The 26,154-nt window shown below is 36.3% G+C and overlaps 1 protein-coding gene across 8 annotated transcripts in view; it reads left to right on the top strand.

The window, feature by feature from the left end:
* Positions 1-26,154, top strand: part of WDR47 (WD repeat domain 47) — a 68,971-nt gene that overhangs the window by 14,211 nt on the left and 28,606 nt on the right. For 2 of the 8 annotated variants that reach the window (XM_078451593.2, XM_078451591.2), the window contains 6 exons: positions 979-1,026; positions 4,417-4,583; positions 6,792-6,875; positions 11,454-11,559; positions 13,973-14,775; positions 19,521-19,647. In XM_078451593.2, coding sequence (XP_078307719.1) covers positions 4,426-4,583; positions 6,792-6,875; positions 11,454-11,559; positions 13,973-14,775; positions 19,521-19,647 — 1,278 coding nt within the window. In that variant the 5' untranslated portion in view covers positions 979-1,026; positions 4,417-4,425. Of the gene's footprint in view, positions 1-978; positions 1,027-4,416; positions 4,584-6,791; positions 6,876-11,453; positions 11,560-11,619; positions 12,530-13,972; positions 14,776-19,520; positions 19,648-26,154 lie in introns of those variants that run through there. The other 6 variants (XM_078451594.2, XM_078451592.2, XM_078451595.2 and 3 more) reach the window with 5 other exon arrangements.

The following is a 26,154-nucleotide window of genomic DNA, read 5'->3' on the forward strand; positions in this document are numbered from 1 at the left end:
ATCTTAAGGCACTGTAACTCATTGTTACATGCTCTGTAATACTTGGAAGATTAAAGAGTGTGGTTTTTATTGTGTGGGATGGAGTTGGAGATTAATGGAACTTTTCTTCAGCATTCTTTTCTTGACTGTAAAATTTATAATGGCTGTACCTTGATTCCCTCAATCTTGTACTTGTGAGTCATTCTTAGTTTTGTGCATTTTTCTTCCTTCCTAATCTGTATTACAAGTGAGTAAAGAAACATTTCAAATGTTCCTCATTGCAAAGGAACATTTAAATCCTATCTATTTATATTTGATCAGAAAGCTACCACTGATATTTTTTTCATAAAACTTTTTCCATATCCATGTATAGAAATATACATAGAGGTCAATATATTTCTGTTGACATTCTTTTTTTTTCTTGTTAACATTTTATCTTTAACATTAGATTTCTAAAAATAATTTTATTTCTTGCCCCTTAATATAGTCTTCTAATCTTGTTTGACTAAGATAGGAATCAGTATGAGTATAGAGACGGCATCTGGAATTTAGTTTCTGTAGATATTAATTGTATCTAAGTACTAAAATATTAACTACCTTCCTGCTGGTGTCCAGATATACTTATTATTAAAGAAAACATTTCTTTATCTCACCTAGTCCAGGATTGGATATAAGTAAAAAGTTCTTTTTTTTTTTAAGCTTATTTATTTATTTTGAGAGACAGCGCACAAGAGAGGGGCAGAAAGAGAGAATCCAAAGCAGTCTCTGCACCAGTAGCATGGAGCCAGATGTGGGGCTCAAACTCACAAACTATGAGATCATGACCTGAGCCCAAACCAAGAGTTGGACACTTAACTGAGCCACCTAGACTCCCCAAGTAAAAACTTATTTTTTTTAAATACATAGAGATGTTTTTGTGATTTTTTTTTTATAGGTAAGTGTGTCATTTATTATGGAAATACAGAAACATTCTGATTTTTTTTTTCATTTTGTTTTCAGTTTTCAGCAGAATACACTTTATTGTTGGCTCTACATAAATTCTGCCTGGTGAGTAATCATTCACATGCACCATGCACTGGCATATCTAACCTACAGTGTTGTCAGAGCTGACTTTGGCTTAAATAGGTTAAAGGGCCAGAGTTCTGTCCTTTTGAATGATTTTTAGAATAGTTGCAAACAAAATCATCTACTCCGTACCTTTTAAGAGGCATTTCTTCATTGATTTTTGCACCTTAAGTTAATTCAAGTAAACTTTATTGTACACTTATGTACTGTACATCTCATTTAAAAGATAATTTTAGTTGTTTCTAAGCTAGTTAACTCTTACTGTTTTATATCTTCCCTGAGAAGGGAGGATGAAACATTTATTATTGAATTCTACTCTTCTGAATTAGAGAAAAATTCTGCTTGGTAGTGATTAATAGCTTAAGGAGATTAAGAATGTGAATTATGGGGGCGCCTGGGTGGCTCAGTTGGTTAAGCGTCCAACTCTTGGTTTCGGCTCAGGTCATGATCTCATGGTTCGTGGGTTCAAGCCCCACGTCGGGCTCTGTGCTGACAGCATGGAGCCTGCCTGGGATTCTGTCTCCCTCTCTCTCTGCCCCTCCCCTGCTATCTCTCTCTCTCTCAAAAATAAATAAACATTGAAAAAAAAAAGTTTTAAAAAGAATGTGAATTATGTTTTTATGTGTTATCTTTAAAAGTTATATTTATAATAATGTATTTAATTTCTAAATTATATAGCTGGGATTTGGGGAGCCTCTACAAACGTTTCAGTAACACAGAGTGGTTAGAAAAGAATAACGAAGATATAGTCATTAAGCATGTGCCTATGTTATATATGCTATCTAGCAACAGTGAATCTTATAAGAATTAAAATTCTGGATTGAGTGGTTAAAATAGTATACTTTTCTGCTAGGAATTTCACAGTATAGAATTAAAGCTTGTCTTTTAAAAACCCTGAACAATTCTACATTAATTAGTATACATTTTTTGTATTTATTCAAAGTTTAAATGTAAAGTCAGTATAAAAATATGTATTTGTAAGAATTTATTTCTTCTCTTAGACTTTATTAATCAGAAATGATGGTGGCATTGAACTTGTAGTTATGATTTATTTTATTTCTTTAATGTTCATTTATTGATTTTGAGAGAGAGTGTGCGTGAGCACAAGTTGGGGAGGAGCAGAGAGAGAGGGAGAGAGAAAATCCCAACCAGGTTCTGCACTGTCAGCGCAGAGCCCAATGTGGGGCTCAGTCTCACCAACTGAGAGATCACGACCTGAGCCAAAATCAAGAGTCAGGTGCTTAACTGACTGAGCTACCCAGGCACCCCATAACGTGAAATTCATAGTAACTCTAGAGTTCTCCCATATTGAGGCTGAATGTAAAATAAATTGAGGCCTATAAAATGTTTGATATCATTGGGTATATTCAACAACAATAGAAAATTGCATCTCAATTCTGCACCAAGTTGTATGGTTGATACATAGTGATATAAGTGAAGTACCCACTAAAAACTTAAAAGATGGAGGGGGCAATTTTTTTTCTGATAATTAAATTAGTAAAAGCCATTCTTTTGCTAGTAAAAATTATATGAAGATTTGGGGAATGCTAAAACCACTAACCCTTGTGCTCTAGGAGTAATCTCAGGCACCTCTGAAATGTAATTAAAATTTAGTGAGCAGAAATATCACTAATTTTACTGTATCCTTTTTTGGACAAAGTCTGTGAACAGGAGGATGGTCAGCTCAAAAGAGAGCAAAGAGAAACCCAAAGCATGCAGACTGGTCAGCTGCCCTTTTGAGAGAGAGATTGGTGATCTGTTTGTTTCTTGAGGCAAGCATGTCCTTATTGTGGTGATGGATGTAGGAGATTAGCCTGATGTAGGAGATTAGCTTAATTTGATGTCATTAAATATTTGAGTCATATGATATCTTCCCATGTTCTGTCCCTTGTTTACCCTGCCACCTTCTCTACCTAAAAGAGAAAATCTATTCATCTGATATGAGCATTATAGTCTGCTGGACATTTACACTTCTCATTATAAAGAAAGAAATTGACAAGATAATAAACAAATTGGAAAAAAATTAACACATTTGCATACATATGTGTGTTTGTTTCTGTGAACTTGGTTAAAGTTAGTCGGTCCTGTGAGAAAGATGTGCTTACAATAGTCTGCTTCATTGATGATGCGTGATGATGTGTCTTTGCAGCTAGTCCCTTTAGCATGGTAGTCTTTTGTACTGCTGTTAGCTTTAACATTTGAAAATTCCAACAGCTTAGGCCATTTAACTTGTGTGATCTCATCCGTGAAATGATCTTCAGAATTCCTCCTAGTTCTAAATCTTTATGAATTCATAACGTATGTGCTCAATTGTATCACTGCAAACTTTTAGGTAAAAGTTAGAAGAGATTGTAGAGAATTGAAATATCTTTGTTCATGTTTAGGTTGATACGAGTTAAAGTTGTACTTTTTAATCAGCCTTGTTTTGACTCCAAAGTACAAGATATAATAGTTTGTGTTGCTATAGACTATAAGCTTCTTAAGGACAAGGCCAGTGTCTCCTAAGTAGAACAGTGCCTATCACAGAGAAAAAGCTGCTTATTGAATGAGTGTATGCCTACGGCAAGGTATTTAGGACATGGCTAAACATGGTTATTAATGACTTTTAAAATGTTCTTTTTTTAAAAATGTGTAAGAATACATAGAATAATATTGTCTCAGTCCATTTGGGTTGCTGTAACAGAATACCATAGACAGGGTGGCTTATAAATAGCAGAAATTTATTGCTCACAGCTTTGGAAGCTGGAAATCTAAGATCCGAATGTTCACATGATCAGGTTCTGATGAGGACTCTCTTTCTGGTTGCAGACTACTGACTTCTCAATGTATTCTTACAAGGTGGAAGGGTTGAGCTGTCTTTCTGGGGCCTCTTGAAGGACACTAATCCCGTGAAGGACAGAACCTTCAAGATCTAATCACCTCTCAAAGGCTCCACCTCCTAATTCTGTCAATATGAAGATTAGGATTTCAACAGATTAATTTTGGGAGGACACAAATGTTTAGACCATAGCAAATATAAATGAATCTCCCTCCATTTACCCATTACCCCACTTCAATAGTCATTATTCTTGTTTCATCTTTACCTCTTCCAGTCCCCTCTTATATTATTTTGAAACAAGTCACAGACTTTATATCATTTAATTTGTATTATTACAGTGTGTATCTCTCAAAGATAAGGACTTAAAAAAATTATAGCCATAACCTTTATTCCACCTTAAAGAATGACTGGTTTTGATAAATATTAAGTTAATTTCAAAATACCTATACTAAATATTTCCAAGAAACGTATTATGTAGAGTTTCCAGACAGTTAATAACACTTAGAAATAAAATAATAGGACTAATTTTTGTTTTTGTTCTGTTTAATATTTAGGCTATCAACATGACGGCTGAAGAAACAGTGAATGTAAAAGAGGTTGAAATTATTAAACTAATTTTAGACTTCTTGAATTCAAAGAAACTTCACATTAGTATGTTAGCCCTCGAGAAAGAAAGTGGAGTCATAAACGGCTTATTTTCAGACGATATGCTTTTTCTGAGGTATGATTTCATTAGTTTTATAAGGTTTGTAGCTCCTTCAAAGAAGTGTTAAGTATTAATGAAATAATATGTGTATTTCAGGTGGGATATTTATAATCGTGAAAAGGCCATATAATTTGTAAAAATAATGTTTGTTTTTATAATAGAACATTTACAAAGTCATGTTTTCTATAGAATCTTTTCAATAGTAAGATCAAGAAGTCCATTAAAAAAACTAGAGTCACAACTCCATTGTGGTTGTGGCATCATCATGAAAAATTCTTGATTTAAAAAATAAGAGACTCCAGAAGGATAAAAAAAAATTCTGAAATACCATCTTTTTGGCCATAGAAATGAATATAGATATATTCATTATAGAAAATATAGAAAAGGAAAAGAGAAAAATACCCATCACCCAGACATACTACATGCTGATGATTTTCTGTGCATGTTAAAAAAAAAAAAAAAAGCAATTCTGTTACATTCTATTAGAAGGATAACTTAGTATCCTTTATCCATTAACATTATAAGGATTCTCTGTGTTATTACAAATTTATACTTAAAATTTTTTGATTTAATTGATTTCCTAATGGTTCCCCAATTTTAAACAAATTATTTCCAGTTTATCTTAAATAAATGCTCTGTTGAACATCTTTTATACCTAGGAATTTTTCTGTATCTTGAATTATTTCCTTAGAACAAGATTCTTGGAATTGCAGAGCAAAAGAGAATTAACATATTTGCCAAATGGGAAGCTAAATATATCCTAACTTGAATTAGATGGAAAAAGAAAAACCCAGATTTCCAGACAGAAATGCACTCTCTGCTTATGTGATACTGAATATCCTTGATGAGGAGTACAGATTCTTGGACATGTGGCATTTTGTGACTTGGAAAGCTTTAAAAAATGAAGCATTCCTAAGTCACGAAAAAGGAACTTAAAAAAAAAAAAAAAAAACTTCAATGTATTAAGAGTTTATTTAAACTCCTTGAACTTCCTTGTATTTGGTGTTATGAATGTCATTTAGCCCTGGGGAGCTTAGTCAATATTCTCAGGAACCAACACTGAGGCCGTTCCGGCCCTGTCTTTCAAGCATTGCTACTCCTGGAATTTAGCAGTGGCTCTCAAATATCCCCCCTCCAAGAACCAGCTGGGTTTCTGATGAAGTTTTACTGGTCTGAGGTAAAATGCAAAGAATTGTAGGATAGTTAAGTTTTTCATTAAACTAAATGTATTCATCTTAAAGGACTAACCTTTGAAATTCTGCCCTTTCTTTTTAAATATTAAAATGCCTCTTTGTAAAATGATTATGATATATTATGATTGCTTCTTACTAATATTCCTTATTAGCAGGCTTAAAAGTTGGCAATCTTATTTAGATCCTCCTGCCCATCCCTTTTTAAATTATATTGTTCTAAAAATCCAGAAGTAGGGAAATTGCTATTATAAAAGAAGAACAGCAGTAAGAATGCCTTATAACTTTTGGAAATTCCCATAGACCACTAAAGTGGAATGAAACCTGATCTTATTCCTTGCTGTTTTTATTCTCAGAGTATACATTTTAGTGTTATATGCCTGAAAGATGTAGAAATCACAGTTGAGAGCAGGATTTCTCAACCTCAGCAAAAGTAACATTTTGGGCCAGATAATTCTTTGTTCTTTGGGGCTGTGGGGGTTTTCCTGTGCATTGTAGGATGTTTAGCAACATCTGTGACCTATACTCAGTTGATGTCAGTAGCACCCCCAAATTGTGACAACCAAAATGTCTCCAAACATTGCCAGATGTCTTGGGGACAAAATCACCCCCAATTAAGAACCTCTGATTTGGTGAGTCTGAAATATAGCCATACATTGGCCCCTAAATAATACAGAAGAGCTTTAAAACTGTAAGATGAGTAGGAAAATAAAGGAACGTTTAGACTTAGCCCAGTGTTTTTATATAGGTGAAAAAAACCCCACATATATATTAGAATGAGAAGTGGATGCAGATTCACAAATTCTTCTCATATAGGATATGTTGTTACAAATAAGGTGTGAAAAATTTATTTTAGTATAGTGGTTGAGGATGTTAACCTCATTACAGACTTCAGACTGAAGTTTTAATGCTTCATTTATTCTGCTTATCATTTATTCTTATCATTTATTCTGCTTTTATTCATTCTTATTTATTCTGCTTTTAATTAGTATAACCCAAATTTGATAACATGCATGTGTTTTTCTTTATATAGGCAGCTAATCCTTGATGGTCAATGGGATGAAGTTCTTCAGTTTATACAGCCTCTAGAATGTATGGAAAAATTTGACAAAAAAAGGTAAGATTTCATGAAAATTTTTTATTGTCTTATCACTGGTATAGGCTTAGCAAAACAAAATAATAAACAAAAATTTAAAAACAAGACTGTTAGCTTTCCTAGAAGATAGTATACTCAATACCATTGAGTTGGAGCACTTCTAGAGGACAAGTTGTATGTACTTCAGTTGGTTGAAAATCTGATTTATAAACCTACCTTTTTGACAGTGTATATAAAAAGTCACAAGGGCCATATCTGAGACAGTTGTTTCTTCATAATTTATTTATTTTGAGAAAGAGAGCATGAGCTGGGGAGGGGCAGAGTGAGAGAGGGAGAGGAGACTCCCAAGTAGGCTCCCATATCATAATTGAGAGATCACAACCTGAGCTGATACAAGAGTCCCAACAGAGCTCAAGCAAGTGAGCCACCCATATGCCCCAATAATATGAAGATTTTAAAGATGTTATTCTATTGTCTCCTCGCCTCCATTATTTTCTGATGAACACTTAGCTGTGTTTGTGTCTGGATTCTCTTGTATGGTGGTGGTGGTTGTTGTTGTTGTTGTTGTTGTTGTTTTTGTTTTCTTTTTTAGTTGCCTTCAAGATCTTTTTTTTTTTATTGAGGTGTATATGTGTGTGTGTGTGTGTGTGTGTGTGTATTTTTTATGTTCTTTTTTTTATTATTTTTGAGAGAGAGAGAGACAGTGCGTGAGTGGGGGGAGGGGCAGAGAGAGGAGACACAGGATCCAAAGCAGGCGGGGCTCAAACTCATGAACTGTGAGATCATACCCTGAGCTGAAGTTGGCGCTTAACCAACAGAGCCACCCAGGTGCCCCTGTATATGTATTTTTTTCAATGTTCATTTATTTTTGAGAGAGACAGAGCATGAGTGGGGGAGGGGCAGAGAGAGAGAGAGAGGGGACACAGAATCTGAAGCAGGCTCCAGGCTCTGAGCTGTCAGCTCAGAGCCGGATGTGGGGCTTGAATTCACAGACTGCGAGATCATGATCTGAGCCAAATTCGGACACTTAACCGACTGAACCACCCAGGTGCCCCTATTGAGGTATATTTAACATATAAATAACATTATATTAGTTTCAGATGTACAATACAGGGATTGGATATTTGTATATATTGTAAAATTGTGATCACAGTAGGTCTAGTTAACATTCATCCCCATACATAGTTATAAACACTTTTTTGTGATGACAGTTTTTGTTTTTTTAATTTTTTTTAAACATTTATTTATTTTTGAGACAGAGAGAGACAGAGCATGAACGGGGGAGGGTCAGAGAAAGAGGGAGACAGAGGATCTGAAACAGGCTCCAGGCTCGGAGCTGTCAGCACAAAGCCCGACGCGGGGCTCGAACTCACGGACCACGAGATCATGACCCGAGCTGAAGTCGGACGCGTGACCGACTGAGCCACCCAGGCGCCCCTTGTGATGACAATTTTTAAGGTCTCTCTTAGCAATTTTCACATGTGCAAAACAGTATTATTAACTATATAATGTACACCATGCTGTACATTACATTTCCATGACTTACTTTATAACTGGAAGTTTATATCTTGGGACCCACTTTACCCAATCTGCCTACCCTTCCAACTCCTGCCTCTGGCAACAAGATTTTATCATTTGCTTTTAGCAGTTTGATTATGATGTGCTTAAGTGTGGTTTCTTTGTATTTTTCCTGCTTCGGGTTTGCTGTACTTTTTGGATCTGTAAGTTTATATTTTTCATCGAATTTGGGAAGTTTTTGGCCATTACTTCTTCAAATATTTTTTTTAGCCCTTTTCTCCTTCTGGGACTCTATGCAGTATTAGATAACTGATATTGTCCCACAGGACTGAGGTGCTATTCATTTTTTTAAAACTATTTTTGTGTGTGGATTGTGAGGGAGACACAGAATCTGAAGCAGGCTCCAGGCTCTGAGCTGTCAGCACAGAGCCCGACGCGGGGCTTGAACTCACAGACTTTGAGATCACGACCTGAGCCGAAGTTGGACACTCAACTGAGTGAGACACCCAGGCGCCCTAACTTTTATTTTTTTAAACATATCTAGTCACTTTTAAAATATGGGGCACCTGGGTGGTTCAGTAGGTTGAGTGTCTGACTTCGGCTTCAGTCATGATCTCACAGTTCATGAATTCGAGCCTTGCATTGGGCTTTGTGCTGACAGCTCGGAGCCTAGAGCCTGCTTTGGATGCCGTGTCTCCCTCTTTCTCTGCCCTGTTCCCACTCGCACTCTGTCTCTCTCTTAAAAATAATAAATAAACATTAAAAAAATTTTTTTAGTGTATTCTGCACATTGTGGATTCATTGCTGAGGCTCTGGATTCTGTTATCTGCCTTTGAAAAGTGTTGACTTTTATTCATGAGGTAGTTAACTTGGTTACACTCCCACTTAGTGGATGCCAGCTGAGATCTTTGTCAGTTAATTAGCCTTTCATCTGTTGCTTTCCCTGGGCTCCTTGGAGTCTCCCTGGCATCTTCACAGTTTCAGGGACAGCCAAAGATTTTATCTGAGTTTGTACAGTAGATTTTGGTGTATTTTTCATTATGGCTTCCTTTGTGTTTGGATGTCCTCCTGCTTTTCAGCTACTCTTGCAGTACCAAACTTTTTGCTGACTTTTTAAGAAAGTGAAACTGTAGCTTTCTACTTGAGTTTTAGCTCACATTGTGTTGACTGGAGAGTGCCCCCAGCTGGAAGACCTTATACCCTTGAATCTCACTCCAAAGGTTTTTTATCCCCACCCCCCACCCCCCCCCACCCCCACCCCCGTCGCCAAAGATTGACTTCCCTCTAGTTGTACCAGCTTTTTGTTGTTCTTCATTGCTTTCAAATAGTTACTTTTAAAATTTTATCTAGGATTTATCATTGTTATCTGTAGAAAGGTTAGCCAGATAACAAGTGACTCTACCATTAATGGAAGTACAACCTTATATTGTTTTTTGATCATCTGTTCATACCACTGGTGCTATTTGATACCTGTTTGCTTTTGCACATTCTTCATTTATTGGAATAGTATTCCTTTCACCATCTCCTACCTTTATACAGCACACACCTGATCATCTTCTGAGAGTCAGCTCTTATAAAACTTGCCTTATACTTTCCACCCCTTCTGACAGAATTGTTTTCACATTCCTTTGAGACTTTGCTGAAACAGTATACATATTTCATACAACTTATTAGATGATTTTGCTTTATTGGACATACATTTGCTACTGTAACAATGGTTGAAGGAATGACTGAAGTTTCATTTTCTTTCAGTCCTTAAAAATAATTTTTCTTTAAGGTGCTTAAAGCATCCAGAATTTTTTATTCTTAGACAAGTCAAGTAGACCTCTCCCTGAAAAATCTCTGTTAAAAAGCTTTAAAGTTTATGATTATTTTATGACTTCAGAAATGTTCATTTCTTCCTCTTTCAGCCTGATTTTTATTAGACTTTTCTCATGTTTGAAAAGAAAAAAGGACATATTTTGAATGAAATGCAAAATAATAAAACAAAACATAATAAAACAAAACATTTTGAATGTAAAGGATTTTGATTTCATATTAGATTATAATTTTCATCTTTCATAAAACTTGGCTTTTGGTTAGAATTAATGTTGGAAATAGAAATCCTTCGAGTACTAAATTGTATTTACTTACTGAAATTATTTTAATTGTGGCTTCAATGTGATAAGCTTTTAAGAATTTTAAGAATTTTGGGGCGCCTGGGTGACTCAGTTGGTTAAGCTTCAGCTTAGGTCATCTTGCAGTCTGTGGGTTCGAGTCCCACATTGACTCTGTGCTGACAGCTCAGAGCCTGGAGCCTGCTCCAGATTCTGTCTCCCTCTCTCTCTGCCTCTCCCCCACTCATGCTCTGTCTCCATCTCTCAAAAAAATGAACAAATGTTAAAACAAAATTTAAAAAAAAATAGTAATTTAAGAATTTTTTAAAAGTTTGTTTATTTTTGAGAGAGAGAAAGCAGGGGAGGGGCAGAGGGAGAGAGAGAATCCCAAGCAGTCTCTGCACTGTCAGTGTGGAGCCTGACATAGAACTCAGACTCATGAACTGCGAGATCATGACCTAGGCCGAAATCAAGAGTCAGATGCTCCAAGTGCCCCAGATTTTAAGAATTTTTTGAAAGCAGGGCCACCTGGGTGGCTCAGTTCGTTATGCATCCAACTTCGGCTCAGGTCATGATTTGTTAGTTCAAGCCCCACCTTGAGTTCTCTGCTGTCAGCACAGACCCCACTTTGGATCCTCTGTCTTCCTCTCTCTCTGCCCCTCCCCGGCTTGCCTGTGTACATGCGTGTGTGTGTGTGTGTGTGTGCGCGCGCGTGTGCGCGCACACTTGCTCTCTCTCAAAAATAAACATAAAAAAATAATTTTTTGAAAGCAAAGGTGGTTATAGTAACTTATAAGGGCATTTGATTTATGAGACATTGGAAAATTAATTTTTCTTAAAAATCTTTTTTTAGAGGAATAATTAGCCCTTTAAGAACAAACTTGGTCTGTTTTGCTCTAAGAACCTGGGTTTCATTTCCAATCTTTGACTTTGTCATAACTCGGCTTTTTAATCATTTTAATGTTTTGTATTTTATTTTTCACAGGTTTCGTTATATTATCCTGAAGCAGAAGTTTTTAGAAGCCTTGTGTGTTAACAATGCAATGTCAGCAGAAGATGAGCCCCAGCATGTAAGATTTTTATTCCTGAAGGTTTGCGCTATAGTCTTGTTTCAGTCATAAGTATTTTATTCACTAAAACAAAAGATTAGTATCATGAGTTTTCAAAGTTTTTATGAGCTGGGATGGAATAAGATCTACTCTTTTGTAGCTGGAGTACTTTCAATCTATAATGCTTCTGAACTTGTTCCAAGATTTAGACACAGACGATAAATGAATGGCTGGCTGGTTGGAGAGTGTGTGCTTTTCCTGTTTAAGGTGATTTAGATTACAGTAGATGTTTGACTTGAAGATTCTACATCATTGCTTCTTTTTTTATCCCAGAAGTGGATTATGTTTACTTCCTCGTTTTGTTTTTTCAGTATTTACATTGATCCAGAGGTGTTTTTTTTTTCCTTCCAAGTTTTTATTTAAATTCCAGTTAGTTAGCTTACAGTGTAATATTAGTTTCAGGTATAGAATCCAGTGATTCATCGCTTACATACAATACCCCAATGATCAGTACAACAGAGGTGGTTTTTGATAAAATATGTGTGTCTTTATGACAATTCAAATTTAAAGATACTAAGGGTTTTTTTGATTAAAGAGTTATTTTTAAAGTTTTAATTATAGTATTGTTATATCCCAAACCAAGGAAACTTATTAAGTGCCAGTAAGTAAGTGTTCATTGAAATAAACTCAAAAGATATTACAATGAGAACTTTCATATATAGTAAGAGAAATGTTTGCCAGACAGTAATGGTTATTTTATTTATTAATTTTTGAAATTTATTAATGTTTATTTATTTTTGAGAGAGAGTGACAGAACATGAGTGGGGGCGGGGGGAGAGAGACACACACACAGAAATCTGAAACAGGCTCTACGCTCTGAGCTGTCAGCACAGAGCCTGATGCAGGGCTCAAACTCCAGCTGTTAGGTCATGACCTGAGCTGAAGTCGGATGCTTAACCCACTGAGTCACCCAGTTGCCCCCACAGTGACGTTTAAATTTGAAAAGAACACTGTAAGTCAAAAGACTTAATTTTTACTTTGTCTTTGTCATTAACCAACTGAATTACTTTAGTTAAATCTGCTCCCTAACTTTTCCCATATGTAAGCTAAAGAAAGGTGAATTCCATAAACTCTGAGATTCCTTACATCATTAAAAGCTTATGATTTAAGATAATATTCAGTATACAAATTACTGTAATTTTTCTCTCAGCTAAGCTTTCTTTGTTCTGTCTTCATACTAGGTTTTTTGTTTTGTTTTGTTTTGTCTTTGAGAGAGAGAGAGAGAGCATGAGTCAGGGAGGGACAAAGGATGGGGGCGGAGAGAGAATATTAAGCAGGCTCCACACCTGTCATGGAGCCCAACATGGGACTCAATCTCATGACCATGAGATCATGACCTAAGCTAAAATCAAGAGTCAAACATTTAACTGACTGAGTCACCCAGGCACCTCACATACTATTTTTGTAGTAAATGAACTGTAGAGTTCCCCCCCCCCCCCCGCCCCCAATTTGCTTTCTTTCCCCACACAAATTTCTCCTACAGCAAGTTTAAGAATGACTTTTTTGCTTTTTGGGTAAGCTGGAGTGATAGCAAGCTACATAAACCATTGAATATTGGCATGCTTCAGTTTTCATTTCTAGAGTGCTCAATTATTCTTGACCTTAAAAAATTATATATTTGAGAATGATAGTCCAAAGCCTGAACTAGAACAACATTTTAAAAAAAATGTTTACTTATTTATTTTGAGAGAGAAAGAGTGCTAGTGGAAGAGGGGCAGAGAGAGAGAGAGAATCCGCTGACAGCACGGAGCCTGACTCAGGGCTCCATCCCACGAACTGTGAGATCATGACCTGAGCTGAAACCAAGAGTATGTGTTTAACTGACTGAGCCACCCGGCACCCAGGCATCCCTAGAACACTATTTTTTTTAATATCTTTTTTTTAATGTTTACTTATTTTTGAGAGAGAGAGAGGGAGCACAAGTGGGGGAAGGGCAGAGAGAGAGAAAGGGAGACACAGCATCTGAAGCAGGCTCCAGGCCTGTGGGACACAGGGTCGAACCCACAAACTGTGAGATCATTACCTGAGTTGAAGTCGGACGCTTAACCGACTGAGCCACCCAGGTGCCCCGAACGCTATTCTTATAGTAAGAGTTTAATTTGCTAAGTAACCAAATTATTTCATATTTTTATTTTAATAGTGAAAAAACATTTTAGCTCCTGACTTTAGAGTTGTTACATAGCCTGAAAATTATATGAGTACTCTGTGACACTAGAGTTTATCCTTTTGCAATTAAAGTTTATGAAAGCTTATAAAATATTTGATTAAATATTTTTTAAAACATTTTATAAAATATTTTATAAAATGTTTGATTAAATGTATTTGATTAAAATACTCTTGTTTTCATATCTCACAGCATCTTTCTTTGTAGTGATCACTTATATTTTTCTTACAGCTGGAATTTACCATGCAAGAAGCTGTGCAATGTTTGCATGCCCTAGAAGAGTACTGTCCTTCTAAAGATGATTACAGCAAGCTCTGTTTGCTTTTGACTTTGCCTCGTCTGACCAATCATGCTGAATTTAAGGACTGGAATCCAAGCACTGCACGAGTTCACTGTTTTGAAGAGGCTTGTGTCATGGTTGCAGAATTCATCCCTGCTGATAGGAAGCTAAGTGAGGCTGGGTTTAAAGCAAGTAACAATCGTTTATTTCAGCTTGTAATGAAGGGCCTACTTTATGAATGCTGTGTAGAATTTTGTCAAAGTAAAGCAACTGGAGAAGAAATTACAGAAAGTGAAGTACTTCTTGGCATTGACCTTTTATGTGGTAATGGTTGTGATGACTTGGATCTGAGTTTATTGTCATGGCTTCAGAATCTCCCATCTTCTGTCTTCTCTTGTGCTTTTGAACAGAAAATGCTTAATATTCATGTTGACAAACTTCTGAAACCTACAAAAGCTGCATACGCTGATCTTTTGACTCCTCTTATCAGCAAACTTTCTCCCTATCCATCGTCTCCAATGAGAAGGCCTCAATCAGCTGACGCCTATATGACCCGCTCTCTGAATCCTGCTTTAGATGGCCTCACTTGTGGCCTAACCAGTCATGATAAGAGAATCTCAGACCTTGGAAACAAAACGTCTCCAATGTCACACTCCTTTGCTAACTTTCATTATCCAGGGGTACAAAACCTCAGTAGAAGTCTCATGCTTGAGAATACAGAATGTCACAGTATTTATGAAGAATCCCCTGAACGGTAAGTATTTCCTCATAAAAATTAGAAATTATTCAAAGTGTGAGATTGTGTGTGTGTTTAATGTTCAAGTCCCTTTAGTTGAAAGTTAGTCCTTAAACTTTATAAAGCATTTCTAAAATAAATTTTGATAATTAAAATTATCAATGAGAATATTTTTATATCCTGTATTATTATTTTACTTATTATAAAGGCAATGGATGTGCATTGAAGACATTTTGGAAAATAGAGGAGAGTATAAATATGAGAATTAAAATCCCTTGTAATCTCACACTTCGATGATGTCTTTTTTCTATGAATACATTTTTAAAGATTGGGAATGTACTATATATATTCACATAATTTGCTTTTTAAAATTTGATCTTGAATACTTTCCCGTATTTTTAAACATTTATTGGGATAAATGATTAATGATGTATGCAGTATTCCACTGTATGACTGTATCATAATTTTACCTAATTCCTCATCATAGGATAGCAGATTATTTCCACTTTTTTCTCCTATATGAATAGTACTGAATAGTAAATAGTGTTGAATGTGTGTGTGTAAAAATCTGATTATTTCCACTCTGATTATTTTTTCTAGTAACTCTTTTTTTTTTTTTAAGTTTATTTATTTAGTTTGAGAGAGCAAACAGGAAGGGGCAGAGAGAGAGGGAGAGAAAAAGAATCCCAAGCAGGCTCCACAGTGTCAGTGCAGAGCCCGATGCAGGGCTCAAACTCACGAACTATGAGATATGACCTGAGCCTGAGTCAGATGCTTAACCGACTGAGCCACCCAGGCATCCCTCTAGTAACTCTTAATATACATGAAGGAAATAAGTGTTAAAGCCAGCACTCAGTTTTTCTTTCAAACTTGGCATGAAATAATAATTTCCTGGTTAGCGGTTCTTTATTTCAAGAGTTAGAAAAGTTCTTCCCTCACTTTCTAGGAAAACCACTGGGACATATGGCTGGTTTCCTATACTCAGAGTTGATACTATGAAGTATGATACTATGAGTAGGGAAGAGGCAGAGAGAGAGGAAGAAAGAGAATCTAAAGCAGGCTCTGCACTGTCAGCACACAGAGCCTGACACGGGACTCAAACTCATAAACCATGAGATCACGACCTAAGCTGAAATCAAGAGTTGGATGCTTAACTGACTGAGCTACCCAGGCACCCCAAGCGTAGGGTGACTTAAGAGTCATCTTATTGCTCTACTTGAAAGATAGAGATGATATCTAGTAATGAAAATGGATGAGTATAACTTAATATCGAAGGATCCTATTATCTAAATCCCAAAGGAATAGAGTCTTGAACATTGGTAGAGACTATCTTAAACTTTTCTTGGACTTTCCAATCTCTTTAAAGAAAATTTTCATTGTCTGGTATGTTGGGCTTCAATTCTAAGGGACTGTTGATATTCTTCTGAGGAGAACTGTTGATATTCTTCTGGGTACGTAAGATGATTGGAACTTCTTCGTCAGTATAATGTTTGGACTTGTACACCAAAGGGATTGTCTTTCTTTTTTTCTTAATTTAATTTTTTTTGATTTACATCCAAATTAGCATATAGTGCAACAATGATTTCAGGAGTAGATTCCTTATGCATTTAGCCCATCCCCCTTCCCACATCCCCTCCAGTAACCCTCTGTTTGTTCTCCATATTTATGAGTCTCTTATGCTTTGTCCCCCTCCCTGTTTTTGTATTATTTTTGTTTTCCTTCCCTTATGTTCATTTGTTTTGTCTCTTAAAGTCCTCATATGAGTAAAGTCATATGATACTTGTCTTTCTCTGACTAATTTCACTTAGCATAATACCCTCTAGTTCCATCCATGTAGTTGCAAATGGCAAGATTTCATTCTATTTGATTGCCGAGTAATACTCCATTGTGTGTGTGTATATATATATATATATATATATATATACACACACACCACATCTTCTTTATCCATTCATCCATCGATGGACATTTGTGCTCTTTCCATACTTTGGCTATTGTTGATAGTGCTGCTATCAACATGGGGGTGCATGTGTCCCTTCGAAACAGCACAACTGTATCCCTTGGATAAATACCTAGTAGTGCAATTGCTGGGTCGTAGGGCAGTTCTATTTTTAGTTTTTTGAGGAACCTCCATACTGTTTCCCAGAGTGGCTGTACCAGTTTGCGTTCCCACAAAGGGATGGTCTTTCTAAAGAAAAGAGACACAAAAATCTATCCAGATCTGACTCTACATGTGCTGTTGCCTATGTAAAAGGAGTAGTAGAAATTGAGGAATGACTAAAGACAGAAAGAAGTGGAGTATAAGCTACTAGACCATTATAGAATAAGTAGAGAGGTAAAATGTGACATATTAAAATGTGAGTAATACATGTGTTACTAGCTGAGCAGTAGCATAACCAAGAAAATATCTGTCATGCCTGTGAAATTGGAAGACTTAAGAGGCAAAGCAGTGTGGAATAATGAATGGTCTTTGGAGTCAGACTTGGACTTGAGCAAGAGTTTGCCATTTACTAGTTGTGTGACCTTGGGACCGTTATTACTTAGTCTCTCTGAGCCTAAGTGATCATCTGTATAAAATAGGGTGTTGACTTGCAAAGTGAGATAAAGTTCCTAGCAGAGTGGCAAGCATGTGCGTGGTGCTTAGTAAATACAGATTTCCCCCCTTCTGAGTGTCATACTCCTGGTAAAGACAATATGTCAAAAGGGCTGCTAATAGCATGCTATAGGTAAGCTACTGTGCTGTGGATAAAGTATAAAAATTTACTTTGGAAAAAGTTAACCTTGTTTTTAAAATTATCTTAGGTGTGGGGTACCTGGGTGGCTCAGTTAGTTAAGTGCCCAGCTCTTGATTTTGGGTCAGGTCATGATCTCACGATTTGTGAGTTTGAGCCCTGCATCTGGCTCTGTGCTTATTATAGTGTGGAGCCTGCTTGGGATATTCATTCTCTCTCTCTCTCTCTCTCCTTCTCTCTCTCTCTCATTCTCTCTCTCTTTCTCTCTCCCCCCTGCCTCTTTCTCTCTCCCCCTCTGCTTCTTTCTCTCTCCCCATCTGCCTCTCTCTCTCCCCCTCTGCCTCTCTCTGTCTCAAAATAAATAAACTTAAAAATATTTTAGGTGTAATTTAAAAATATTGGTAAGATTATTACACAATTATCTTGAAGATGCCACTTGAAGAAACCTCTTATTTGTGGTGATATACGTTTGAAGTCAGTATTTGTTTAAAAATATTTTGAGTGTCTACTCTGCTAGCGTCATGCTGCATTCCGGGGATACAGTGATGGAATTACTATGGTGAACAAGAAGATAAAACACAAAAGAAGGGTTTATAAGAGAGTGTGGGTTTTGTAAAGATAGTTTTTCACTCAAACATAAACAAACTCCAAACAAAAAAGGAAGAAAAATCCGTTGAAAAAAATATAAGCTTTGGCTATTCAGTGTAATGGTCTCAAAATTAAATGGCAAAAAAAAAAAAGAAACCAAACAAACAAAAAACAAACAAACAAAAAAACCCAACCCAAAAACATCTCAGGAATGAATCAGCATTGGATTTGGAACCTGACAATCTAGATTGAAATCCTTTATTTACTGGCTATGCAATTTTAGGAAAATAACTTTATTCGTCATCTGTGAAATGAGAGTTACAACCTATTTCACAAGTTACTGTGCAAGTTAAATGAGACAATACATATGGAAATGTATAGATTGCAAAATTAAATGTTACATTATGAAGGTCATTTTATTTTATATATAGTTAATAACTCTTATTAAATCTATCTTGTGGGCATAAAATTGGGCTTCTTATGGGCATTAGCAGGTTACAGCAGAGATTGGTCCTGAAAACTTCTCCAGGTCTTTCTCCTTCCTCTTCTGGGTGCATGTGTATATATGTATGTTGAGGTACTTATCAGTTAGAAAGCTTCTGACCAATGGTGCCTTTGTGAAGATGACTATTTAGCTCTGCTTCCTGACCTCTACAACTGTAATTTGTTATGTATTACATACTCTACCTGGAGAGGCCATTATGAAGCCCTCTCATAATCAAATTCCTTCAAGGCAGAGGTCATTTTACTTTTGTATATGTTCCCATGGTGCCTTGTGCCAACAGGTTATCTGTGTAAGTGTCTGAGGTATTCATCATTTTTGGATGATGTTAGTTATTAAAAATTTTGAACAGAATAACTACGAAAAGTAGAAATTGCTAGTGTTTAGAAGAATATTAGGAACAACCTGACAGAGATGTTAAGCTCACTAACTAGTATACATTAAAAATATTGGAAACATGTATGTTTAGCTTTTATGTTAAGTGCAAATAAACCAAAGAAAGCCTTTTAATAAACAGTTCTTAAATTTTTGTTGAAACATATTGGAGGGGAAAAATTAATGTTTGGGTAACAGAATCACAGATTAAGATTCATAAAGAGAATTTAGGCATTAGGTCATCCAGCTTATTATTCAGTTCAGTTTATAGATGAAGCTGAGCCACAGAGAATGTAAGTGATTTTCCAAAGACCACAAATCTTGTTTTAGACTGGGCCCCCTACCCTCCTTGCTTAATAATCCAGTGCTCTTCCATTATAGGCATATTCTATTAAAAAAAAAAAAAAACCTTATATATACACTTAAGAAAGGAAAATTTAAAAATCTATTTTTGAACATTTGGTAAAATTTAGACTAAATAGTCATTGTTTTAATTAAAATTTCTCTGAAATATCTTTTCCTTCACTCCCACCTCTTCCTTTTTGTTTTTTGCACTTTTCTGGAAGAAGTGATACACCTGTTGAGGCACAGCGGCCTATAAGCAGTGAAGTCCTGGGCCAGAGTTCAGTTTCAGAAAAAGAACCTGCAAATGGAGCACAGAATCCAGGACCAGCTAAGCAAGAAAAAAATGAGGTATAATTTAATACATCTAGTGTCTTTTAGAGTTGTTCTCTTTGTAAGAAATAATAGTGTTTGCTTGAGTAAATGTAAATGGAATTTTTTAATATTTGAGAGTAGATGAGAGAATATCTAGACTTATTAAGTCATTTTCTCCCTTAAGGATATATGGTATCTTTAGTTGTCGTGTATTTTGGAGAATTTTTAACAGGTGAATTTATTAGCAATCTAAAATACCACAGTTTACATTAATCTTACATATTTCAAGACTCAGGTAATTGAACTCACATTAAATGTGGATAGCTTGATATGCTCTATATTTTACTAATTAGATGTAATGAACAAGAAATGACATTTAAAAAATTTTTTTTATTTTTTATTTTTGAGAGAAGGAGAGACATAGAGTGAGCAGGGGAGGAGCAGAGAGAGCGGGAGACACAGAATCCGAAGCAGCCTCCAGGCTTTGGTCTGTCAGCACAGACCTCTGAGCTGTCAGCGCAGACCCTGACGCGGGGCTCAAACTCATGAACTGTGAAATCATGACCTGAGCCAAAGTCGGATGCTTAACTGACTGAACCACCCAGGCACCTCAGAAATGACATTTGTAATAGAAAATACTTTTATCCAAGTCTTTCTTTTTTAATATTTATTTATTTTTGGACGAGAGAGACAGAGTTTGAGCAGGGGAGGGGCAAAGAGAGAGGGAGACACAGAATCCGAAGCATGCTCTAAGCTCCGAGCTATCAGCACAGAGCCCAACGTGGGGCTCGAACTCATGAACTGTGAGATGATGACCCGAGCCGAAGTCGGATGCTTAACCTGCTGAGCCACCCAGGTGCCATTTTTATCCAAGTCTTTAGAGTTCTAAATTATTTTTCTCTGGTGTTTTAGAAAGGAAATTGTATTATGAAGGAGATTATAAATTTTATATATTATGCCACTTAGAAGAAATGAAGAGGTAGTTTTAAAACGTTCAATAAATTTTTTTGTTTTCAACCAAATATTAAGAATGAAGCAGAAAAATTATTGTTAAAAATACATATAAGGGGCACCTGTGTGCCTCAGTGGTTAAGTGTCTAACTCTTGATTTTGGCTCAGCTCATGATCTTACAGTTGGTGGGTTTGGGCCCTGTGTTGGGGTCTGTGCTCACAGTGCAGAGCCTGCTTGGGATTCATTCTCTCTCTCTCTCTCTCTCTCTCTCTCTCTCTCTCTCTCTCTTTCTCTGCCCCTTTCCTGATTATGCTCTCTCTTTCAAAATAAATAAACTTAAAAATATAGGGGCGCCTGGGTGGCGCAGTCAGTTAAGCATCCAACTTCAGCTCAGGTTTGTGAGTTCATCTCATGGTTTGTGAGTTCAAGCCCTGTGTTGGTCCCTGTGCTGATAGCTCGGAGCCTGGAACCTGCTTCAGATTCTGTGTCTCCCTCTCTCTGTTCCTCTCCCTCTCACACACTCTCTCTCTCTCAAAAATAAGTAAAGATTAAAAAAAAAATTTTTAAGGGACGCCTGGGTGGCTCAGTCAGTTAAGTGTCCGACTTCGGCTCAGGTTGTGATCTCACGGTTCATGGGTTCCAGCCCCACATCAGGCTGTGTGCTGACAGCTCAGAGCCTGAAGTCTGCTTTAGATTCTGTGTCTTCCCTCTCTCTGTCCCTCCCCCACTTGCACTCTGTTTCTCTCTCTCTCTCTCAAAAATAAACATAAAAGTTAAAAAAAAGGTTTTTTTAATATATTTAAAAATATGTGTGAATATGCACCAAACAGTAGAACCCCAAAATCTATGAAGCAAACATTGGCAGAGTTGAAGGGAGAAATGATAGTTGGAGACTTCAATACCCTACCTACTATAATGGATAAAACATCTAAACAGAAGATCCATAAGGATACAAAGTACTTGAACAACACTATAAACCAACTAGACCTAACAGACATCTGTAGAATACTCTAACAATTTTGTTGCTTTAGAGGATGCACCTTTTTAAAAAAAAAAATTTTTTTAATGTTTGTTTATTTTTGAGACAGAGACAGAATGTAAGTAGGTTAGGGACAGAGAGAGAGGGAGACAGAGAATCCAAAGCAGGCTCCAGGCTCCAGGCTTACGGCACAGAGCCTGATGCAGGGCTTGAACCCACAGGCTGCGAGATCATGACTTGAGCTGAAGTTGGTCGCTCAACCAGCTGAGCCACACAGGTGCCCCAGTGCACCTTTTTTTTTTTTCTTTTTTTTTTTTTTTAACCCAGAGGTGCCTGTATCAGTCTTTTTAGAGGAAGTTGTTTTCTTAGGCCCTCAGGTCAGTGATAGTATTCCAAGTGTTTGTAACTTGTTTTGTGAATATGTGAATACTAACAATATCTGAATACAAATATGTAAATAAAGTGATACTAACAAAAAAAAGAACACTTCAACAATAGCAGAATACACATTTTTCAGGATAGACTATATATTAGGACCCAAATCTCAATAAATTTTAAAAAATTGAAATCACATGAAGTGTCTTCTCTGACCATAATGGGATGAAGCTAGAAATTAATAACAGAGGGAAAATTGGAAAATTCACAAATGTGTAGAAATTAACACACTCTTAAATAACCAGTGGGTCAAAAAGGAAATCACAAGGGAAATTAGAAAATACCTAGAAACTAATAAAAATGAATATACAACATACCAAAGCATACAACATTCCCAATTGATGAGATACAGCAAAAGCAGTGCTCAGGGGAAATTTATGCCTGTAAATGCTTACATTAAAAAAGAAAAGGGGTGCCTGGATGGGTCAGTTGGTTAAGCATCCAACTCTTGATCTTGGCTCAGGTCATGATCTCACAGTCTATGAGATTGGGCCCTGATTTGGGCTCTGTGTTGACAGCATGGAGCCTGCTTGGGATTCTCTCTTTCCTCTCTCTCTGCCCCTCCCCTCTCAAAATAAATAAAACTTTTTTTTTTTTAATGTTTTAATGTTTGTTTATTTTTGAGAGAGAGAGTACAAGTGAGGAAGGGGCAGAGAGAAAGGGAGACACAGAATCCAAAGCAGGCTCCAGGCTCTGAGCTGTCAGCATAGAGCCCAATGTGAGCTCAAACTCATGGACTGTGAGATCATGACCTGAGCTGAAGTCAGACTGAGCCAACTTAACTGACTGAGCCACCCAGGTGCCCCATAAGTAAATAAAAATTTAAAAGAAGAAGAATAAAGTCCTCAAAGTAATAACCTAACTTTATGCCTTGAGGAACTAGAAAAAAGAAAAACAAATTTTAGCAGAAGGAAGTAAAAAGATTAGAGGGGAGATAAATAAAATAGAGAAAAGGAAAACAATAGAGAATCAATAAAATCAAAAGTTGATTCTTTGAAAAGATTAACAAAATTGACAAGCCCTTAGCTAGACTAACCAAAAAAAAAAAAAAAAAAAGAGAGAGAGAGAGAGAAAAGACACAAGTAAAATCGGAAATAAAACTGGGGACTTTCCTGTCAACCTTACAATAATAAAATGGATTATAAGAGAATACTATGACCACTGTAAGCCAGCAAGTTAGATAACCTAGTTGAAATGGACAAATTCCTAGAAATCACAAATTACCTAAGCTGACTCAAGAGGAAATAGAAAATCTCAACAAACTTACAATGAGTAGAGATTGAATCAGTAATCAAAAACCTTCCAACAAAGAAAAATCCAGAATCAGGTGGCTTTATGGATGAATTCTACCAAACATTTAAGGTAGGGTTAACATCAGTCCTTCTCAAAATCTTCTAAAAGTATATAAGAAGAAGGAATACTTCCTAACTCATTCTGTGAGGCTAGCATTACCCTAATACCAAGGCCAGATGAAGACATTACAAGAAAAGAAAATTAAAGCCTGGGTGGCTCAGTCGGTTAAGGTGTGACTCTTTGATTTCAGCTCAGATCATGATCTCATGGTTCATGGATTTGAGCCTTGTGTCAGGCTCTGTGCTGATGGCCTGCTTGGGATTCTCTCCTCCTTCTGTCTCCTCTCCCACTCACACACTGTCTCTCTCTCAAAATAAACTTTTATGTGTATTATTTTTGAGAGAGAGAATGCAGAAGCCAGGGAGGAGCAGAAAGAGAGGGAGACACAGAATCCAAAGCAGGCTCCAGGCTCTGAGCTATTAGCCCAGAGCCTCACGCAGGGCTTGAACCCACAAACTGTGAGATCATGACCTGAGCTGACATCGGACACTTAACCAACTAAGCCACCCAGGTGCCCCTCACACTAAATAAACTTTAAAAAAAAGAAAGAAAAAGAAAACTACAGACCAATTTCTTTCATGAATAGAAACTAAAACCCTAACAAAATACTAGCAAACTAAATTCATCAGTATATTCAAAGGATTATGTACCCTGACCAAGTGAATTTATCCCAGAGTACAAGGTTAGTTCAACATTAAATAAATCAATCAATGTAGTATGTCACATTAGTAGGATAATGGACAAAAAAAAACATCTGACCATGTCAATTGATGCAGAAAAGGCATTTGACAAAATCAGACACTCTTTCATGATAAAAGCTCTCAGAAAACTAACAATAAAATGGAATTTCCTTGGCATGGTAAAGTTCATTTATGAAAAACCCAAGCTAACCTCTTACTCATTGGGGAAAAACTAAAAGCTTTCCCCTAAGATCAGGAACAAAGACAAGGATGCCTATTTTTACCGCTGCTATTCAGCATTTCCTGGAAGTTGTAGCTAGAGAGATTAGACAAGGAAAAGAATCAAAAGCCGACCCAGAATGGAAAGAAAGAAGTAAAACTATCTCCATTTACAGATGACATGATCCTGTTTATAGAAAATCCCAAAGAATTCATAAGAAAGCTACTAGAGCTTACAAACAAGTTTAGCAAAGTTACAGGGTACAAGAGCAACAATAAGAGTTAGTTGTGGTTCTATACTACCAACACTGAACAATCTGAACAGGAAATTAAGAAAGCAGTTCCATTTACAATAGCATATAAAAGGATAAAATACCTGGGAATAAATTAAACCAAGGAGGTGAAAAACTTGTATGCTGAAATCTATAAAACATTGCTGAAAGGAATTTTAAAAGATCTAAATAAATAGAAAGATATCCTGTGTTCACACATAGGGAAACTTAATATTGTCAGTACTCTCCAATATGATCTACAGATTTCATGTAATTCCTTTAAAAAAATTCTGCAACCTTTTTTGCAGCAATGAAAAGCCAGTACTCAAGTTCATATGGAGTTGTAATGTGTCCTGAATAGCCAAAACAATCTTTAAAAAGAACAAAGTTGGAGGACTCACACACGGTTCATGATTGCAAAGCCACAAAGCTACAGTAGCTACAAAAGCTACAGTAATCAAAACTGTTTGGTACTTGCATAAGGACAGAAATATAGACCAATGGACTACATTGAGAGACTAGAAGTAATCCCATATATCTGTGGCTAATTGACTTTTGTCAAGGATGTCAGGTCCATTCAACGGGGAAAGAATAGTCTCTTTAACTGATGATGATGGATCAGCTGGATTTGTACATGGAAAAGAATGAAGTTGGATCTCCACCTCACATAATGTACAAAAATGAACAGATCAACAACTTAATTATAAGACCTAAAAGTATAAAACTCTTAGAAGAAAACATAAGGGCAGATCTTTGTGATCTTGGATTTTGTAATGTATTCTTAGATATGATACTAAAAGCTTGAGCAACAAACATAGAAATTGATAAATTGAGCTTCATCAAAATTAAAAGCTTTTGCGCATCAAAGGACATTATCAGAAAAGTGAAAAGACAGCCAGCAGAGTGGGAAAAATATTTGCAAATTATATATCTAATAAGGGTTTAATATCTAGCATATATGAAGAACTACAACTCAACAACAAAAAGACAATTCAACTTATGAAAAAGGAGTTGAGGGGCATCTGGGTTGCTCAGTTGGTTCAGCATCTGACTCTTGATCTCAGTTTAGGTCTTGATCTCAGGGTTATGAGTTCAAGCCCCTCATTGGGATCCACGCTGGGTGTGAAGCCTACTTAAAAAAAAAAAGTTGAACAAACGTTTCTCCAAAGAATATATTCAAATGGCCAATAAGCACATGAAAAGATGCTGAATACCACTAGTCATTAGGGAAATGCGAATCAAAACCCCAATGAAATATAGCTTCACAACTACTAGGATGGCTGAACTCAAAGCAGTGGAAAATAAGTGTTGGTGGGGAGTGGAGAAATTTGAACCCTCATATGTTGTTGATTTGAATGTATAATGGTGCAGTCACTATGGATTGGTGGTACCTTAAATATAGAATTAAATATAGAATATAAATATATAAATAAAATATAGCTTAAATATAGCTAAATTTAGAATTACCGTATGACCCAGTAATTCCACTCAAAAACATTGAAAGCAAGGACTCAAACAGGTATCTGTACATCCATGTTCATAGAGGCATTATTCACAGTAGCCAAAAGGTAGATACAACCCAAGTGTCCACTCACAGATTAATGGATAAACAAAAGTGGTATATCCATTCAATGGAATATTATTCAGCCACAC

The sequence above is a fragment of the Panthera onca genome, chromosome C1, assembly GCF_046562875.1.
Source record: "Panthera onca isolate mPanOnc1 chromosome C1, mPanOnc1 haplotype 2, whole genome shotgun sequence".
NCBI lineage: Eukaryota > Metazoa > Chordata > Mammalia > Carnivora > Felidae > Panthera > Panthera onca.